At 37.2% G+C, this 17,118-nt stretch overlaps 1 protein-coding gene across 3 annotated transcripts in view; it reads left to right on the forward strand.

Moving 5' to 3' along the window:
• Nucleotides 1–17,118, forward strand: part of TDRD5 (tudor domain containing 5) — a 104,233-nt gene that overhangs the window by 20,249 nt on the left and 66,866 nt on the right. For all 3 annotated transcript variants that reach the window (XM_058702368.1, XM_058702371.1, XM_058702369.1), the window contains 2 exons: nt 7,378–7,461; nt 9,748–9,804. In XM_058702368.1, the coding sequence (XP_058558351.1) occupies nt 7,378–7,461; nt 9,748–9,804 (141 nt within the window). The remainder of the gene's footprint in view (nt 1–7,377; nt 7,462–9,747; nt 9,805–17,118) is intronic.

The following is a 17,118-nucleotide window of genomic DNA, read 5'->3' on the forward strand; positions in this document are numbered from 1 at the left end:
TCTTCAGAAAGGTAATACCTTTGTGGGTAGCTCTAGACTGAAGGTTTTCTCTGGACTGTCTTAGTCCATAATAAAGTAACTTAGATCAGGTAGCTTTAAACAACAGAAATTTATTTTCTCACAGTTGTGAAGGCTGGAAGTTCCAGACTGGGGCGATAACATAGCTGCGTTCTGCTGAGAGTTCTCTTGCTGGCTTGCCCCTTCTCGCAGTGTGCTCACATGGCCTTTCCTCAGTGTGTGCACATGGAGGAGACCAAGCTCTCTGGTTTCTCTTTTTGTAGGGGTGCTAATCCCATCACCACACAAAAAAAAATTACATTGGGGGTTAGGCCTTTAAAATACGAATTTTAGGAAACATAATACCTATCCTAACAAAGCAAAACTCAGAATGATTGAGTCCAAATAAATTAACTGTGTGAAGCTCCACAATGAATAAGTTTGTTTTGGCTTTTCCAATGTTTGAAGTTATTTCCATTTTCCAAATTTATTGTATTGATTAAAAATTCCCAAACAAAATATTAGAGAATGATATAGCATGTTTTTTGGAGAGTTTATAGAATTGGGTGGGACGACTGTGCGTTTAGCCATCAGAGCCAGGGAATAACAAATGCAAAGTCTAGGACCTTTGCTCCTGGCATGGCTCCAGGGAGAGGGGTAAGAAAGATGCACATACACTTCTTCTATATCTTTTCTCCTTTGAGTTTCATCCTGTGTTTTGCAGCTCCAAGAATTCCTCGTAGCTGCTGTCTAATAACCACATTTCACTTCTGGGTGAAGTTTTTGCCATTGGAACTATTTAAATCTTGTTCCAAAGAGTTGGCTCTCATTCTTGAACTATGTATTTTAATTTGGTAGCAGACCATACTCTACATAATTACCAGATCTTACATAATCCTATTTGTAAAAAGTACAACTTCCATTTCTTCAAAATTTTAGATCAGTTTGCTATGTGTTTTTGATCAAAACTCCACATATATTTATGAGCATAGAAAAAGAACAGATCTATAACAAATTTAAATTATGAATTTACAGACTTCTTTTTGATCATCTGTATTTCACGTATTTCCAGTGAACACATTATTTTGTAATAAGGAAAACATGTTATTAAAAAGAAGAAAAATAAGTTTCTCCTTTGTAAAATGAGGGTTAGTATTTTTTCATCTTTCACCTTCAAGAGAAACAGCCAGGGTGGTCACTAGTATCTACCCTTTGTCCATTGTAATGCTTTGTTTCACAAAGGAAATGGTTAGAACAGTTTAAAGCCTCTTTTGCAAGATACGAATAATCTTTTTACCACATTCTATTAAATTTCCTTTAGATTGACTGAAGGGAAGTTTGGATGGAGATGCAAATGTGAGTAGGTGAGAATGGATTAGCTGTATTTTCTAGTGAATGAAGCTTCCTGTAGTCCTACATCACGGGTAACCATAGTGTTACTGTTATTGTGAATAGGTCATGGCCTGTAACAATGGCCGGGGTTTGGTCGGGGAACAGGGATCTGACATTTCTAGGTTGTCTAGCTTTAAGAGTACCCCATCCCACCCTAACCCACCCTACCCCATATTACATAGTAGAAAACTTCATTGTAACATTCAGCATGAGGTTTAAAGTAGGTAAACCTGGAATTATAAAAAGATCTCGCCTTAAACGAATTAAAAATCAGGGCTGGGTGTTAGTTTGCACCTAACTTTTAATTTGCAACCAATTTGGTAGTTTCTGTGTGAATAAGGAGGCGTGCTTGGTTATTGCATATAAGAAAGGATACTTGTTTTATCTCACTTGGTGACCTGGCTCAACTATCCTGTAAGAGTATCTTCCCTCAACAAGCAGCTGGATACGCTAAACAGTTCCTGTCGGCAGGAGCCGTTCCTGGCTTCATTAGTGCAGTTCTCTGGAAGTTGTGTTCTCTGGCCAACTCAAAGTAGCTGTTCACTATCTCGTTTTCTTGTGAGTTTGGGTGAAGTTTTAGTATGGCAAGTCACATTCCGTGCTGCCTGGCTTTTAGTCAGATGAGGTATCTGGCAAATATTTAAGCAGTTGAAAGCTTTGCTTCCGTGTGTGTATTGGTGCCAGTTTTGTGATCTTTATCAGAAATGTGTTCATGTTGTACCATATGGCCAAAGGGCTGGAGCATATTCCTCTAAGATGTCACTTCTGTACCTTCCTTCTTTTCAAAATGCTTCCACCCTCATGTTTCTAAATAGCACCCAGGTGTCTGTTTTTAAAACCTTTTTTTCTTATTACAAAAGTAATATAGATTGATTATAGAAGTTTTGAAATACAAGAAGGCACAGAAGAAAATAAAAATCACCTGTACTTTTATCATCCAGAAAAGCTGATTTAAAATTTAAAATTTAAAATTTAAAATTTAAATTTCAGTTCACTAACATAGTGTAATTAGTTTCAGGTGTTTAATATAGTGATTCAACCCTTCATACGACACCTGGTGCTCATTGCAAGTGCCCTCCTTAATCCCTATCACCTATTGACCCCTTCGCCTCTAGCCATCATCTGGTTCTCTGTAGTTAAAGGTCTGTTTCTTGGTGTGCCTCTTTCCCCCCCCTTTGCTTGTTTGTTTTATTTCTTCAAGTTCACATATGAGTGAAATCATATGGTATTTTTCTTGCCCTGACTTATTTCAAAAAGGATACACTCAGATGTTTATAATATCATTATCTACAATAGCCAAATTATGGAAATAGCCTGTGTCCATTGACTGATGAATGGATAAGGAAGATGTGGTATATACGTACACTGGAATATTATTCAACCATAAAAAAGAATGAAATATTGCCATTTCCAATGATGTACATAGAGCTAGAGAGTATTATGCTAAGTACTTTTTCTTTTTTTAAATAGAATCATTCTGGTCCAGGTTTGTGACCTGCTTTTTTAAGTCATAACTGTGAATTGTGAACATCCCACACTGTTAAATATTGTAATGCAACATAATTAAAAAAATTTTTTTAGTGTCTATTTTTGAGAGAGAGAGAGAGACAGAGAGAGACAGAGCATGAGCAGGGGAGGGACAGAGAAAGAGGGAGACACAATTCGAAGCAGACTCCAGGCTCTGAGCTGTCAGCACAGAGCCCAACGTGGGGCTCAGACTGAGGAACCATGAGATCATGACACTTAACCGACTGAACCACCCAGGTGCCCCACCAATACAATTTTTAATGGGAGTAGGATGCACCATAATTTATTTAACTTGTAACTTTTGTTAGGCACTAAGGCTGTTTCTAGTGTTTGCTATTAAAAATAGCCTTGTGGGGGCACCTCGCTGGTTCAGTCGGTAGAGTGTGTGAGTCTTAATCTCAGGGTCATGAGTTTAAGCTCCACGTTGGGCATGGAGCCTAGTTAAAAAAATAAAAATAGCCTTGTGATGAAAATCTTGTTCAAGTTTGCATATATCCGCTACTCCACAGAATAAATTTCTAGAGCAACAGTCACTGCATCAAAAGGAGTGTGTATTTTTATGTGGTTAAGTTGTCCTCGTAAAAGTTTCAGGTAGCACTGAGATAAGGTGCGTAAGGAATGTGCTTCTTGTACCTTTGATGATACTCAGTATAAATGATCTCTCCCTTGCCACCAACCCAGTATGTTCGGTCTCCCAATGCTTTTCTAATGCCTTCTGGCATATTATCCCTTCATAACACTCTGTGGATCTTTTCATGATATTTTTTATAATTGCAATTATATTTATGATTGTTTCATGTCTGTCTCTCCACACCAGACTGCAAGTTCCAGGAGGGCAGTGACCATATCTAGTTTATTGACCCCTACAGTGTGCAGCACATAGTATGTGTTCAGTACATTTTTGTTGAATGAATGGGCATTATTATAAAATTAATTTTCCAATATGATGGGTAACTATATTGGACTATTGTCTTTTTATGAGCTTGATGCTTTTATTGCTTAATATTTATCAGTTGCCTATTTAAGTCTTTATCCTTTTTTCTGGGGAGTCCATCTTTTTGATTCAAAGTTCTTCTCTGCCTCTTCTCTGTTCCTAGAGGCTCCTCTCTGAATATGGTATTTTTTCGCATCACTTTCCATCTTTATTTATGCCCTGATAATGTTTTGTTCACTTGATTTATTCATTCTTTTTGTTTGGTATTTAGGCATCTGGGACTGGAGGATTATTGAAATCAGAGGCCCCTCTTGATTACTTTCCTTACGTCAGTCACTGATTACCTTCCTTTCTTAACCCCTGCCCCCGGCCCCCATTTTAATTTCTACCCTCCAATTATAGATATCCCCAAGATTAACTGGACTTTAAAAAATCTCCCCACCCCATTCGGTTTAAAGTTAGCTTAATATAGTGGTCTAGCTTGAGGCTAAAACCCAGTTTTTTACTTTTTAAAAAAAAATAAAAATTTTTTTAATGTTTATTCACATTTGAGAGAGAGAGAGAGAGAGAGAGAGAGAGAGAGACAGAGCACAAGCTGGGGTTGGGGGCAGAGAGAGGAGGAGATACAGAATCTGAAGGAGGCTCCAGGCTCTGAGCTGTCAGCACAGAGCCCGATGCAGGGCTTGAACTCACAAACCACGAGCTCATGACGTGAGCCAAAGTCAGACATTTAACCAACTGAGCCACCCAGGCACCCTGAAGAAAAATTTTTTTTTAATGTTTATTTTTGAGAGAGAGAGAGAGAGGGAAGGGCAGAGAGAGAGGGAGATACAGAATCCAAAAGCAGGCTCCAGGCTCCAAGCTGTCGATACAGAGCCTGATGTGGGGCTCGAACTCAGGAACTGTGAGATCATGACCTGAGCTGAAGTCGGACACTTAACCGACTGAGCCACCCAGGCGCCCCTGTTGGGTTTGGTTTTTTTTTTTTTTTTTTTTTTTTTCCTTCTTGAGAAATACTCTGTTCCTAGGTAAGAGCATTGTAAACCCAGTCTTGGTAACTGTTTTCTCTAAAGGGCCACATGGTAAATATTTGAGACGCTGTTATAAACACCCAACTCTGCCCTTGTGGTGCGAAAAGCAATCATGTGAATAATGTGTAAATGAGTGAGTGTGGCCATGTTCCATTAAAACTTTATGAATACTGGAATTTGAATTTCATATAATTTTCATGTGTCACAAAATATTATTTTCTCCCCTAGCTGTTTAAAAATGTTGAGACAGTTTTTAGCTTGTGATTTGCCTGTTACAAGCCATAGTTCAGAGGGAAAAATGACATTTGTAATCCTCATCCTGTTACCTCCCAGTTTCTCAAGCTTTTGGAATTGATTGAAAAACAGCAAAATCCTATCTCTGTGTTCCCAGGTCCTTTTTCCTTCTAAACCGTATAGTCTTTGAGGCTGTTTCCCTGGCCTCTTCCTATTCATCCCTCAGCAGTTCCCTCCTTTGCACGGTGTTCTTTCCTAATTTCCCGGATTCCATGTCCCACCTTTGTCGTGCCCCCTCTCTCTAGTCTGACTTGCTTAGTGCCCTGGTGAGGACGCCTGCCCTCAGTTTTCGTGGCCTCCCAGTTGGTCGTCCACCCTCCCAGTATCATTTTCTGCTGCTGCCAGATTAAACTTCTGATGATGCCTCTCCCCTGCTAAAAATCTCCAACATATGGATTTGTGTACATAACCTGGTGAAACTCCTTAGTTTGGCGTCTGAAGTATTCTGTAGTACTTCCTTCTCCTTTTGTCAGTGTTCTCTTCTGCTCTTTCCTTATTCCCTTCAGGCAAATTATTATTATTTTTTTCCTTTTTTCCTGTGTTCATGAAGTTCCTTATACCTTTATTGCCTTCTCTACCGCCCTTCTCTGTGATGTTCCCTGGCTCTTCAAAAAGGAAGCCTTCGTTATATTTATAACTTAGTGTGATAATATGTCCTTGTGCAATTCTGCACCTCTTCAGTGATGCTCAGAGTCAGCCTTAGCTTATAGTGGTTTATCCATTTATCTCCTTTCCCTACTTAATTTTAAGGGGCTTGAGAAGAATGGCACTGAGGTGACTGTGTGTGTGTGTGTGTGTGTGTGTGTGTCCCCTGAAACACCTAGCACAGTGATAAGAAGTTGTTGTATTGAATCTTCAAATGAGGGGAGCATGTTGGGATGTGAAGAATCCATTACCTTTAGATGCTCTTACTGTTCACTGGGGGAGCTTTAGGGGGTTATCTCATGGCGATTCAGAAGATGTATGAAGAACATAAGCCCAAGGGCTGAGGCTTTTTGTGAAAGCTAGTGATATAATAATCTTAGGAACCTAATCCACCCCCCCCATCCCCTTTCCCTGTCAACCTTAAGAGATAGTGAAATTCATTTTTCAGATGAGGAAACTGAGACCTAAAAAGGTTACACAGTTTGTAACTAATAACAGGCCAAGTGTCAACAAGAAGAAAGATGAAAAAATGCAAAGTTTAGAAGGAAAAAGTATTAATAATGTTTGCATCTGTGTGATAAAATTTTAGGTAATTTGTTTTTCTCTTTTGTGTCTTTTCTAACATATTTTTTCCACTCATTGTCTTTAAACATAACTGCATGATCTTTCATTCCACTTTAGATCTCCCTGCTGTAGCTGTTCCCTGGGTGTGGGCTGTCTGCATATGCTCCGTGCTTCTCTGACCATGCTTGTCTGTGCTTCCAGCTTGCTTTTCCAAGTATTCCTGTACATCTTCTGCCTTACTGGGGCCTCTCCATGCCATTGGCTTCTCTCAGCTAAAATCCTGAGTCCCCTGTTGTCTTAACTTTGGCCTCTCCTGTTTTCCTTTAGAACTGCCGGTCTGTTGTCCTTGCAGAGTCCTCCATCATTTTCTCGCCTTTATTTTTCTACTGTCTCAACTGCCTGAACTTTCTTCCCCTTCCCTCTAACTCTTAGGAATGGGCCTTGCTGCCCAACTCACAGAGAATACTGAAGTCATCAGGTAGTAACTCCACCTGACCCCGCATTCTGTATCCTATGCCTCCTGGTTCTTTCTCCCTTTTTTTTCTACTACAGCAGAAGAGCTTTTCCTTCTTGCCAGGCTCAGGTGCTTTCCTGCCTCCCAGGGACCTTCCATCATCCAGTCTCTTCCTTGCATTTGGCATTCACTAAGCATATGTTTAGGAAACACTGAATTTTTTTTAAATAGAAGGAAACTAGTAACAAGAATCCTTTCTGGGTACGAGTAGGAGATTGAAAAATTGGATACTCTAGAATCTAATTGTTAAAGAGAATGTTAATTATTCTGGAAAATTGAGAGTGTTTAGTTTTGTAGATTCCATCTATTTTAGAGGTATTTTATGTGGTATGAAATGCTACAGTGCCTCTTAAGAACAATGTTTTACCCATTTGATTGAAATAAAATTTCCTGTGGTAGATGTTTCCTTTTACATATTGTTCATATTTATCTTTGATCTTTTTGGATTATAACCTGAACTACTTTTTCTTTTTTCATAGTTGGAGAACACATTCAAATCAGTTATTGCACAAATTGGGCCTGGAGGGACTATCAATCCAGAACTAAAACATAAGATAAAATTGGTAAGTATTTTCTGTTTCTGGGAAATGAATAGGGATAATTGTACAATTTAAAAATTTTTTAATGTTGGTTTGTTTTTGAAAGAGCACGAGCAAGGGAGGGGTAGAGAGAGAGGGAGACACAGAATCCACAGCAGGCTCCAGGCTCTCAGCTGTCAGCACAGAGACAGATGTGGGACTCAAACTCACAAACTGCTAGATCATGACCTGAGCTGAAAAGTTGGCGTTGAACAGACTAAGCTACCCAGGCACCTCTAATTATATATTTGGATCTCATTTGTGGTTAAATTTAATTTGCCTGTAAGTATTTATTAGTTTTACTCTTATACCTGATCTTTTCAAATATATAGCAAATGGAGTGGCTATTCGTTTAAGATCAGAAAAAAAAATACCCACTCCTAAAATTTTTTAATGTTTTCAAAATTATTTTAAAAATTGAAGTGCCAGAAATGCTGCCTGCCTTTTGTTCTTCCCCTTACCCCAATAAATTGTTAGCAAACAGTTCAAGGTCTTTACAGTATCAGTTTCGTACATATGTATGTCAAATATTCTAAAAGTTACGTGGCATTTTACTCTGTCGATGTACTATGTTTCGTTTATAAGATGTGCAGTTAATTAAATTGGGTTATTCTAGCCTTGGCTATTAAAAAATACTACAGGTAATGTCCTCAAACATGTATCTAGAAGTAGACTTGCCAAAGGTATTGAATAGTGTCGTTTTTGGTCATTAATACCTAATTACCCTCTAAAAGGTTTGAACAGATTGACACCCCAAGTGACCGTGAAATGTTACTATCCAATTGGGTTGTTGTAATTTATACCCCTTGATTTTTACATTGAGCATCTTTTCATATGCTTAGTAGCCTTTTGTATTTCTTATGTGAATTGCTTTTTCTTGTCTTTGGCTTAATGTGTTGTTTTTCCCTATTGTGAAAGTTCTTTGCCTGTTACGTATCAGGCTAAAGGGTATGTACACTTGAAATTTTGGCAGGAGCTATTCTTATTTGAATGATCAGAGTGCCATTACAACTCTTACTGCTTTTGAAGTTATTCCATTTCTGATGTCATGATTTTACTGGGAGAAATGCAAAAACCATGGTGCATTCAAATCCTGCTTTTTTGTTTGGACATTTGACCATGTATCCAACGATTATTTAAGGATGTTGAATATGATTTTTTTATGGTAATAAAAAGGAGAAAAATTAAGTATTCACTGGTAAAGCATTGGTTAAATTAACTACCCAAACTAGACAACATCATGTGGCTCATAAAAATGTTTCTTTATCTCTCACTTAATTTACATGGGAGTATCTTCTGGACATATTGTTAGACTTTAAAAACAGGGTTTATAGAATAGCATGTTAAGTGTTGTCCTTTCATGTAAAATCATGTGTAATGTGTGTGTACATAAAGGGGTTTCTGAAAGGATGATTTCTGAAAACCAGCAGCAGCTATCTCTGAGTCACAGGATTTTGGAGTCATTTTTATATTTTTCTGAAACTTGATTTAGACTTTTTAATTAAATATGTAAAATTTGGAAAAATCTGGGAAAACAAAGCTTTTTATACTTCAAGGGGATAGAATAAGTTTGCTTTTAGGAATTTTTCCTAAAAATTGGACAAGTGTGAAAGATGCAAATAAGAGAATAATTATAAGATTTGTGATAACAAACAGGACACAACCATAAAGAGAGGATCTAGTAAATAAATTTAAATATATTGAATTATTAGAAAACCCTATAACCAGTAAATATGTTGATCCGTATTTACTGCCATAGAAAGATGGTGGTATGATAATAAAAATTTGTTATGGAAATGACCTTATTTTTTATATTAAATATAGATATTTTTATGTGCATATGGACAACAATGACTATGGACAATTTTTTTCTTTGCTTAGTGGTATTTTTTTCAAAGTTTTCTATAGTGTCCATTGTATTTTTCCTTCCATTTAAAATACTTGAAGCTATGCTGTAGGGTATTTATTTTATGTGAGCTAAAGCTAAATATGTTTGCTAAAGATTTGTAGGAATTTCTGGAGAGCTGTGGCATTGCAGTGTTATGTAAGAATGATTTCCCACTCTGGAAACATTGGAAATCACTGCCTTTGTTTGGTTATAACCTTTTTTAAAACTGGAAACTGATCTAAATTATTGTGACTTTTAATTCATTCACTCAATAATTTTTTTTTTTACCTTTATTACTATTTAAGTTTATACTGTTTTATTTTAATACTTTGTTAGCAGCATCCTAATGGTGTCTATTTATATTGCATTTTATTTTCTATTAGGTTGTATCCAAATTTCCAGAGGGTTTGCTTATTTCTAAACTTCTTGGAGAGTTTGAGGTGAGTATTTTTTTTTTTTTTTTTTTTTTTAATGGCTTATGTTTCTTGTGATGGATAGAAATTTTGTTGCCACTCCTGGGATCTTCCAAGTGTGTGCCCTAGAACTTAAATATTTTGTTTTGCATTTTGGTATCCTTTTCTTTACCAAAAGAGTTAAGAATACGGTGCTTTGTAAGTACTTCATTATACATAGGAAGGATATCTTTACCACTTAAAATTATTATTAGAATCAACGTTAATTTATTTTTAAGGCCTGACAATACCAAGTGTTAGTCGGCATGTGGAGAAACCAAATACGTCCTCCACTGCTTGTGCAACAGAGCCCCTTTGGAGAGCATTTTGTCAGTATCAAGTAAAGTTGAAGATTTGCACCCCCAGAGATCCATTTCCACTTCTAATGTACACTCTAGAGAAACTGCTGCATGTGTGCACATGCACACATATGTAAGATGTGCACGTGGCAGCAGAGTAAAAACTGGAAACAGATTAAACGACTGTCATAGGAAGATGGATAAATTGAGGTGGACATTGATGCACTGGAATAATACACAGTAGATAAAATGAACTAGGTTTGTTGTGCAATGCAGATCATTTTTGGAGCCATCTGTTGAGTGAAAAAAATCAAGCTGCAGAAGGGTAATTCAGTTATTACTGTAAATCCAATTAAAAAAATGCTAAGACCTGTATAAGTTCTATGCCAAGCTGCATTCTGACTGCTTTTCATATTGTAATTCATTTGACTTTCACAACAGACTGAGGCACACAGCAGTGACTTGCCTAAGGGTCACATAGCCAGTAACAGGTAGATCCAGGATTTGAACCCCAGGCATCCTGGCTTCAGAATCCTAAATCTTAACTACTGTGCCATGAAAACTGTCATATATTCGCAGATATGAACACAGATATTGTGATATACTACCACGTAATAGTTAAGATACATTAACCTTTATGTGCTAGTTAAAAAAAAATTTTTTTTAATGTTTATTTTTGAGAGACTGAGAGAGGCAGAGCATGAGTGGGGGAGGGGCAGAGAGAGAGAGGGAGATACAGAATCTGAAGGAGGCTCCAGGCTCTAGGCTCTGAGCTGTCAGCACAGAGCCTGACCTGGGGCTCAAATCCATGAACAGCGAGATCATGACTCAGCTGCTTAATTGACTGAGCCACCCAGGTGCCCCTGTGCTAGTTTATAAATGATACGTAAAGTCAGGATATTATTTACTCAGAGTTTTGTGAAGTTGTAATGACTTCAAAATGAAATGCTTAGAACAGTGCCTGCCATTGCTCAATAAATATTAACTCTTAGAAGAAAAAGAAAGATTGAAAAGACACACAGCATGGCTTGGGGTAGTGATAGAGAAAGCTTAACACGGTTTTAAAAAAAATGAATCTTTTAGAGCCACACAGTTTATTTCAAATGAACTTAAACAAGGGCTCTTTTTTTTTTTTTTAATCAGAAAATTAACTTATCTAATGAAATTCCAGAAAAAAGTCTATAATAGAATATGACTTAATTATCACAAATCTATGGATGAAATCAATCTCCTATGCCAGATTCATAACTCAAAGTGAATAGTTTTATACCACAAATGTAGCTTATGATAAAGTTCATGGCATTAAGGTTGCAAGTCAGCAATCTTGGAGAAATTAAAACAAACCTTTTAGGCTAGTATCCAAAATCTATAAAGAGCTCCCCAAACTCCACACCCGAAAAACAAATAACCCAGTGAAGAAATGGGCAGAAAATATGAATAGACACTTTTCTAAAGAAGACATCGGATGGCCAACAGGCACATGAAAAGATGCTCAACGTTACTCCTCATCAGGGAAATACAAATCAAAACCACACTCAGATATCACCTCACGCCAGTCAGAGTGGCCAAAATGAACAAATCAGGAGACTATAGATGCTGGAGAGGATGTGGAGAAACGGGAAGCCTCTTGCACTGTTGGTGGGAATGCAAATTGGTGCAGCCACTCTGGAAAACAGTGTGGAGGTTCCTCAGAAAATTAAAAATAGACCTACCCTATGACCCAGCAGTAGCACTGCTAGGAATTTACCCAAGGGATACAGGAGTACTGATGCATAAGGGCACTTGTACCCCAATGTTTATAGCAGCACTCTCAACAATAGCCAAATTATGGAAAGAGCCTAAATGTCCATCAACTGATGAATGGATAAAGAAATTGTGGTTTATATACACAATAGAGTACTATGTGGCAATGAGAAAGAATGAAATATGGCCCTTTGTAGCAACGTGGATGGAACTGGAGAGTGTTAGGCTAAGTGAAATAAGCCATATCTGTATGGCAGATCTGAAAGACAGATACCATATGTTTTCACTCTTATGTGGATCCTGAGAAACTTAACAGAAACCCATGGGGGAGGGGAAGGAAAAAAAAAAAAAAAGGTTAGAGTGGGAGAAAGCCAAAGCATAAGAGACTTAAAAACTGAGAATAAACTGAGGGTTGATGGGGGGTGGGTGATGGGTATTGAGGAAGGTACCTTTTGGGATGAGCACTGGGTGTTTTATGGAAACCAATTTGACAATAAATTTCATATATTGAAAAAAAAACCTTTTAATGTTACAGCAGAGCTCTTTGCTCTTCCTAGTAAACAGATTTAGGCAGAAATTCACCTTGATGATTAGAAGTATATACTAAGTATAGATTTAATTTAACTTTTGTTCTAACTTGTGGAAACACTTGCTTAACCTTTATTTATGCAACATGATGTAAAAGCTACCTTTATGACTTGCTCTCTTGAAATACCTGGTGAGTAGTCTGTCATTTGTTCAAGATCCTTTGTTAAATTGCTAATTGAAGGGAAGATACAGTGCAGTGGCAGCATAGTTTTTGGCTTCTCCTGAGGCTCCACATAAAGAGAGAAAACCAGATAGCAAAACCAGAACTCCACTGATAATATCTACAACAAAACTGGGTAATATATTTTCTAAGAACAATTGTGTGGGGAGTAGTTACCAGCAGCCACAAGGTCTTACTGATACCAGTGTCTGTGTCAGGATAAAAGAGGGAAGCAGGGGAGCCAATGTCTGATGGATTTAGAAACAAAAAACTATGAAATAACCATCAGATATTCACTAGATAGTACAGCAAGCCATTTTGAAAACAGCAGCTGAGACTGGATAATATTTTGATATATCTAATAGCAGAGAGTGCAAAGCACATGTATCTAAAAGCAGGGAGTGTTTCATGGTAAGCCTTGAATTAGGCTGGAACATATAGTTACCTGTGAATTCTTGAAATGGACAGGCCAAAACTCTCTTCCAGATAGGACCAAAAATGAGGGAGAAATTGAGCAGGATAGGGACCATAGAAAAAGAAGAGTCCAGATGTAAGTAGGATTAAGGGAAAAGAGCCAGGACGCTTGAAAAACAAGCTACTATATATATATTTTTTATTCATTTTTAAATTTGAATGTAATTGACAACGTTGCATTAGTTTCAGGTGTACCACATAGCAACTTGACAAGTTTAAATATAATGCTGTGTTTACTGAAAGTGTAGCTACCATCTGTCACCATACAATACTGTTATAATATCATGGACTGTATTTCTTGTGCTGTGCCTTAATTTCTGTGACTTATTCTGTAACTAGAAGCCTGTATCTCCCACTTCCCTTTACCCATTTGGCCCCTCCATTCCATCCCCTGCCATCAGTTTTTTCTGTGTGTTTACAAGTCTGATTCTGCTTTTTGTTCTTTGTTTGTTTGTTTTTTAGATTTCACATATAGTGAACTTATATGGTATTTGTCTCTGACTTATTTCACTTAGCATAATACCTTTTAGATCCATCCATGTTGTTGGCAAGATCCCATTCTTTTTTATGATTGTGTAATTGTGTGTGTGTGTACACCACATATTCCTTATCCATTCATCTACTGATGGATTCTTAGGTTGCTTCCATATCTTGGATATTGTAAATAATGCTGCAATAAATATAGGAGTGCATAAATTAGTGTTTTCATTTTCTTTGGGTAAATTACCCAATAGCGGAATTATTGGATTATCCTGTATTTCTATTTTTAATTTTTTGAGGGATATCTACAGTGGTTATAGTAGGATACTATATTTTTTAACAGTGTATGAAAATAGTAGAAGAAGGAACTCTGTGTAGCAGAAAAGCCATCCAGAGTGATGTTTTACAAATTAGGAGAAAGAATTTCACCTAAAACATGCAACAGAAGAGGATCAGGGTCAAACCTCTTCATTGTGTTAAGAAAAAAGAGAAGAAGAAGTAGAATATATTTACAGGTAGTGAAAGTATATCAGAAACACATGCCCCTAGTACAGATCAAAACTGAATCTTCTTTTTCAAAATGATACATTGAGAAAGTGATATAATACATGATATAAAACATAAATCCAAAATAGATGAGTTTGAAAATAAGGTAATAATAGACTGGAAAGAATGGGAAATGAAAGAAAAAGTCATTTCCAAAATGAAGACTAAACTGCAAAGATGACAAGAGCAAAAATGCAACAGATAATGCTCTCAGAAAAACAAATAAATATGAGGAACCTTTTGAAAATCAAAAGGAAATGAAGGAAACACTGGGCATCCAGGCATAAAAAAGTCTGTAAGGTTTTTGAAATATAGTGAGAAACTCAGGTATGCAAATAAATTAAGATGATACTATGTCTGAGTAGCATATATTGGAACAGTCTTGAACGTATTACCAATTCTGGACGTAGCGTAAAAAAACTATCTGAAGTGACTAGATCAATATCTAAAAGTAGGCAGAAACTGGACAGGATTCAGTATTTGCAAGAGGGAAGGCTCCCACCCTGTTTTTGTTTTGGCACCTCTTGTTTGCCTAGATTTTGTCCTGATTGTGGTTCCCATCCAATGTTTGGAATTTGGACAAAAAATCAAAAGTTTTTACTTCCTTAAGTAACCAAAGGAGCTACATAAGCAGCTGAGAAATGAGAAATTTTAGGATGGAGACAGCTACAGAGAAGTTGCATCAAGTTCTGCACGTAAATTCTGCCCAAATCTCTGGCTGACAGTTGAACTGCACATAGGGTAGGCTCAAAGCAGCCTACTAAGGCTAAAAGAACTGAATATATTTCGGCTGTTGACCATTACAGAGAGGCAAACTTTGTGTTTAAGTTCAGCCAAATTAATTCCCTGCTGAAACAAAGCAAAAAGCAATAGTCTTAAAAGGAATATAAATGATTCCTAAGTCTTTACACTCTATAATTCATGATGTCCAGGATATGAAACAAATTACTAAATATATTAAGAAACAAGAAAATGTGATCCTTGGTGAAGAGAAAAAGTAATGCAAACATTGGTAACGCAGATGTTGAAGTTAGAAAAAGCGTTTTAAAGGCACTTTTATAGTCATATAAAAGGATATAAAGAAATACATGTTTTCAGCATTACCTTGATTTCAAAACCAGACAAAGATCCCATTAAAAAGGAAAGCTACAGACCAGTTTTCCTGATGAACATGGATGGAAAAATTCTCAAGAAGATATTAGCCAACCAGATCCAACAATACGTTAAAAAAATTTATTCACCATGATCAAGTGGGATTCATTCCTGGGCTGCAGGGCTGGTTCAGTATCCACAAATCAATCAGTGTGATACATCACATTAATAAAAGAAAGGACAAGAACCACATGATCCTCTCAATAGATGCAGAGAAAGGATTTGACAAAATAAGGCATCCTTTCTTGATAAAAACCCTCAAGAAAGTAGGGATAGGAGGATCATACCTCAAGATCATAAGAGCTGTATATGAAAGACACACTGCTAATATCATCCTCAATGGCAAAAACCTGAGAGCTTTCCCCCTAAGATCAGGAACACAACAGGGATGTCCACTCTCACCACTGTTAATCAACATGGTATTGGAAGTCTTAGCCTCAGCAATCAGACAACACAAAGAAATAAAAGGCTTCCAACTCACAGAGGAAGTCAAAACATTTTACTCTTTGCAGATGACATGATACTCTATATGGAAAACCCATAAGATTCCACTAAAAAACTGCTAGAACTGATCCATGAATTCAGCAGTGTCACAGGATATAAAATCAATGCACAGAAATTGGTTGCATTTCTATATACCAGTAATGAAGTAGCAGAAAGAGAAATCAAGGAATTGATCCCGTTTACAATTGCACCAAAACCCATAAAATATCTAGGAATAAACCTGACTGAAGAGGTAAAAAATTTATACACTGAAAACCATTGAAAGCTTATGAAATAAATCAAAGACACACAAAAAAGTAAAAATATTCCATGCTCCTGGATAAGAAGAACAAATATTGTTAAAATGTCAATACTACCCAAAGCAATCTACATATTCAATGCAATCCCTATCAAAATAACACCAGCATTCTTCACCGAGTTAGAACAAATAGTCCTAAAATTTGTATGGAACCAGAAAAGACCCCAAATAGCCAAAGCAATCTTGAAAAAGAAAACCAAAGCAGGAGGTATCACAATTCTGGACTTCAAGCTGTATTACAAAGCTGTAATCATCAAGACAGTATGGTACTGGCACAAGAACAGACACTCAGATCAGTGGCACAGAACAGAGAACCCAGAAATGGACCCACAAACCTATGGCCAATTGATCTCTGACAAAGCAGAAAGAATATCCAGTGGAATAAAGACAGTCTCTTCAGCAAGTGGTGCTGGGAAAACTGGACAGCGGCATGCAGAAAAATGAACCTGGACCACTTTCTTACACCATGCACAAAAATAAACTCAAAATGGATGAAAGACCTCAATGTAAGACCAGAAGCCATCAAAATCCTCGAGGAGAAAGGCAGAACCCTCTGTGACGTAGGCTGCATCAACACGTCTCTGGTGGCAAGGGAAACAAAAGCAAAAATGAACTACTGGGATCTCATCAAGATAAAAAGCTTCTGCACAGTGAAGGAAACAATCAGCAAAACTAAAAGGCACCTGAAAGAATGGAAGAAGATACTTGCAAACGACCTATCAGATAAAGGGTTAGTATCCAAAATCTATAAAGAGCTCACCAAACTCAACACCCAAAAAACAAATAATCCAGTGAAGAAATGGGCAAAAGACATGAATAGACACTTCTCCAACGAAGACATCCAGATGGCCAACTGACACATGAAAAAATGCTTCACATCACTCATCATCAGGGAAATACAAATCAAAACCACAATGAGATACCACCTCACACCCGTCAGAATGGCTAACATTAACAACTCAGGCAACAACAGATGTTGGAGAGGATGTGGAGAAAGAGGAACCCTTTTATACTGCTGGTGGGAATGCAAACTGGTGCAACCACTCTGGAAAACAGTA

The sequence above is a fragment of the Neofelis nebulosa genome, chromosome 15, assembly GCF_028018385.1.
Source record: "Neofelis nebulosa isolate mNeoNeb1 chromosome 15, mNeoNeb1.pri, whole genome shotgun sequence".
In the NCBI taxonomy this organism is placed as follows: Eukaryota; Metazoa; Chordata; class Mammalia; order Carnivora; family Felidae; genus Neofelis; species Neofelis nebulosa.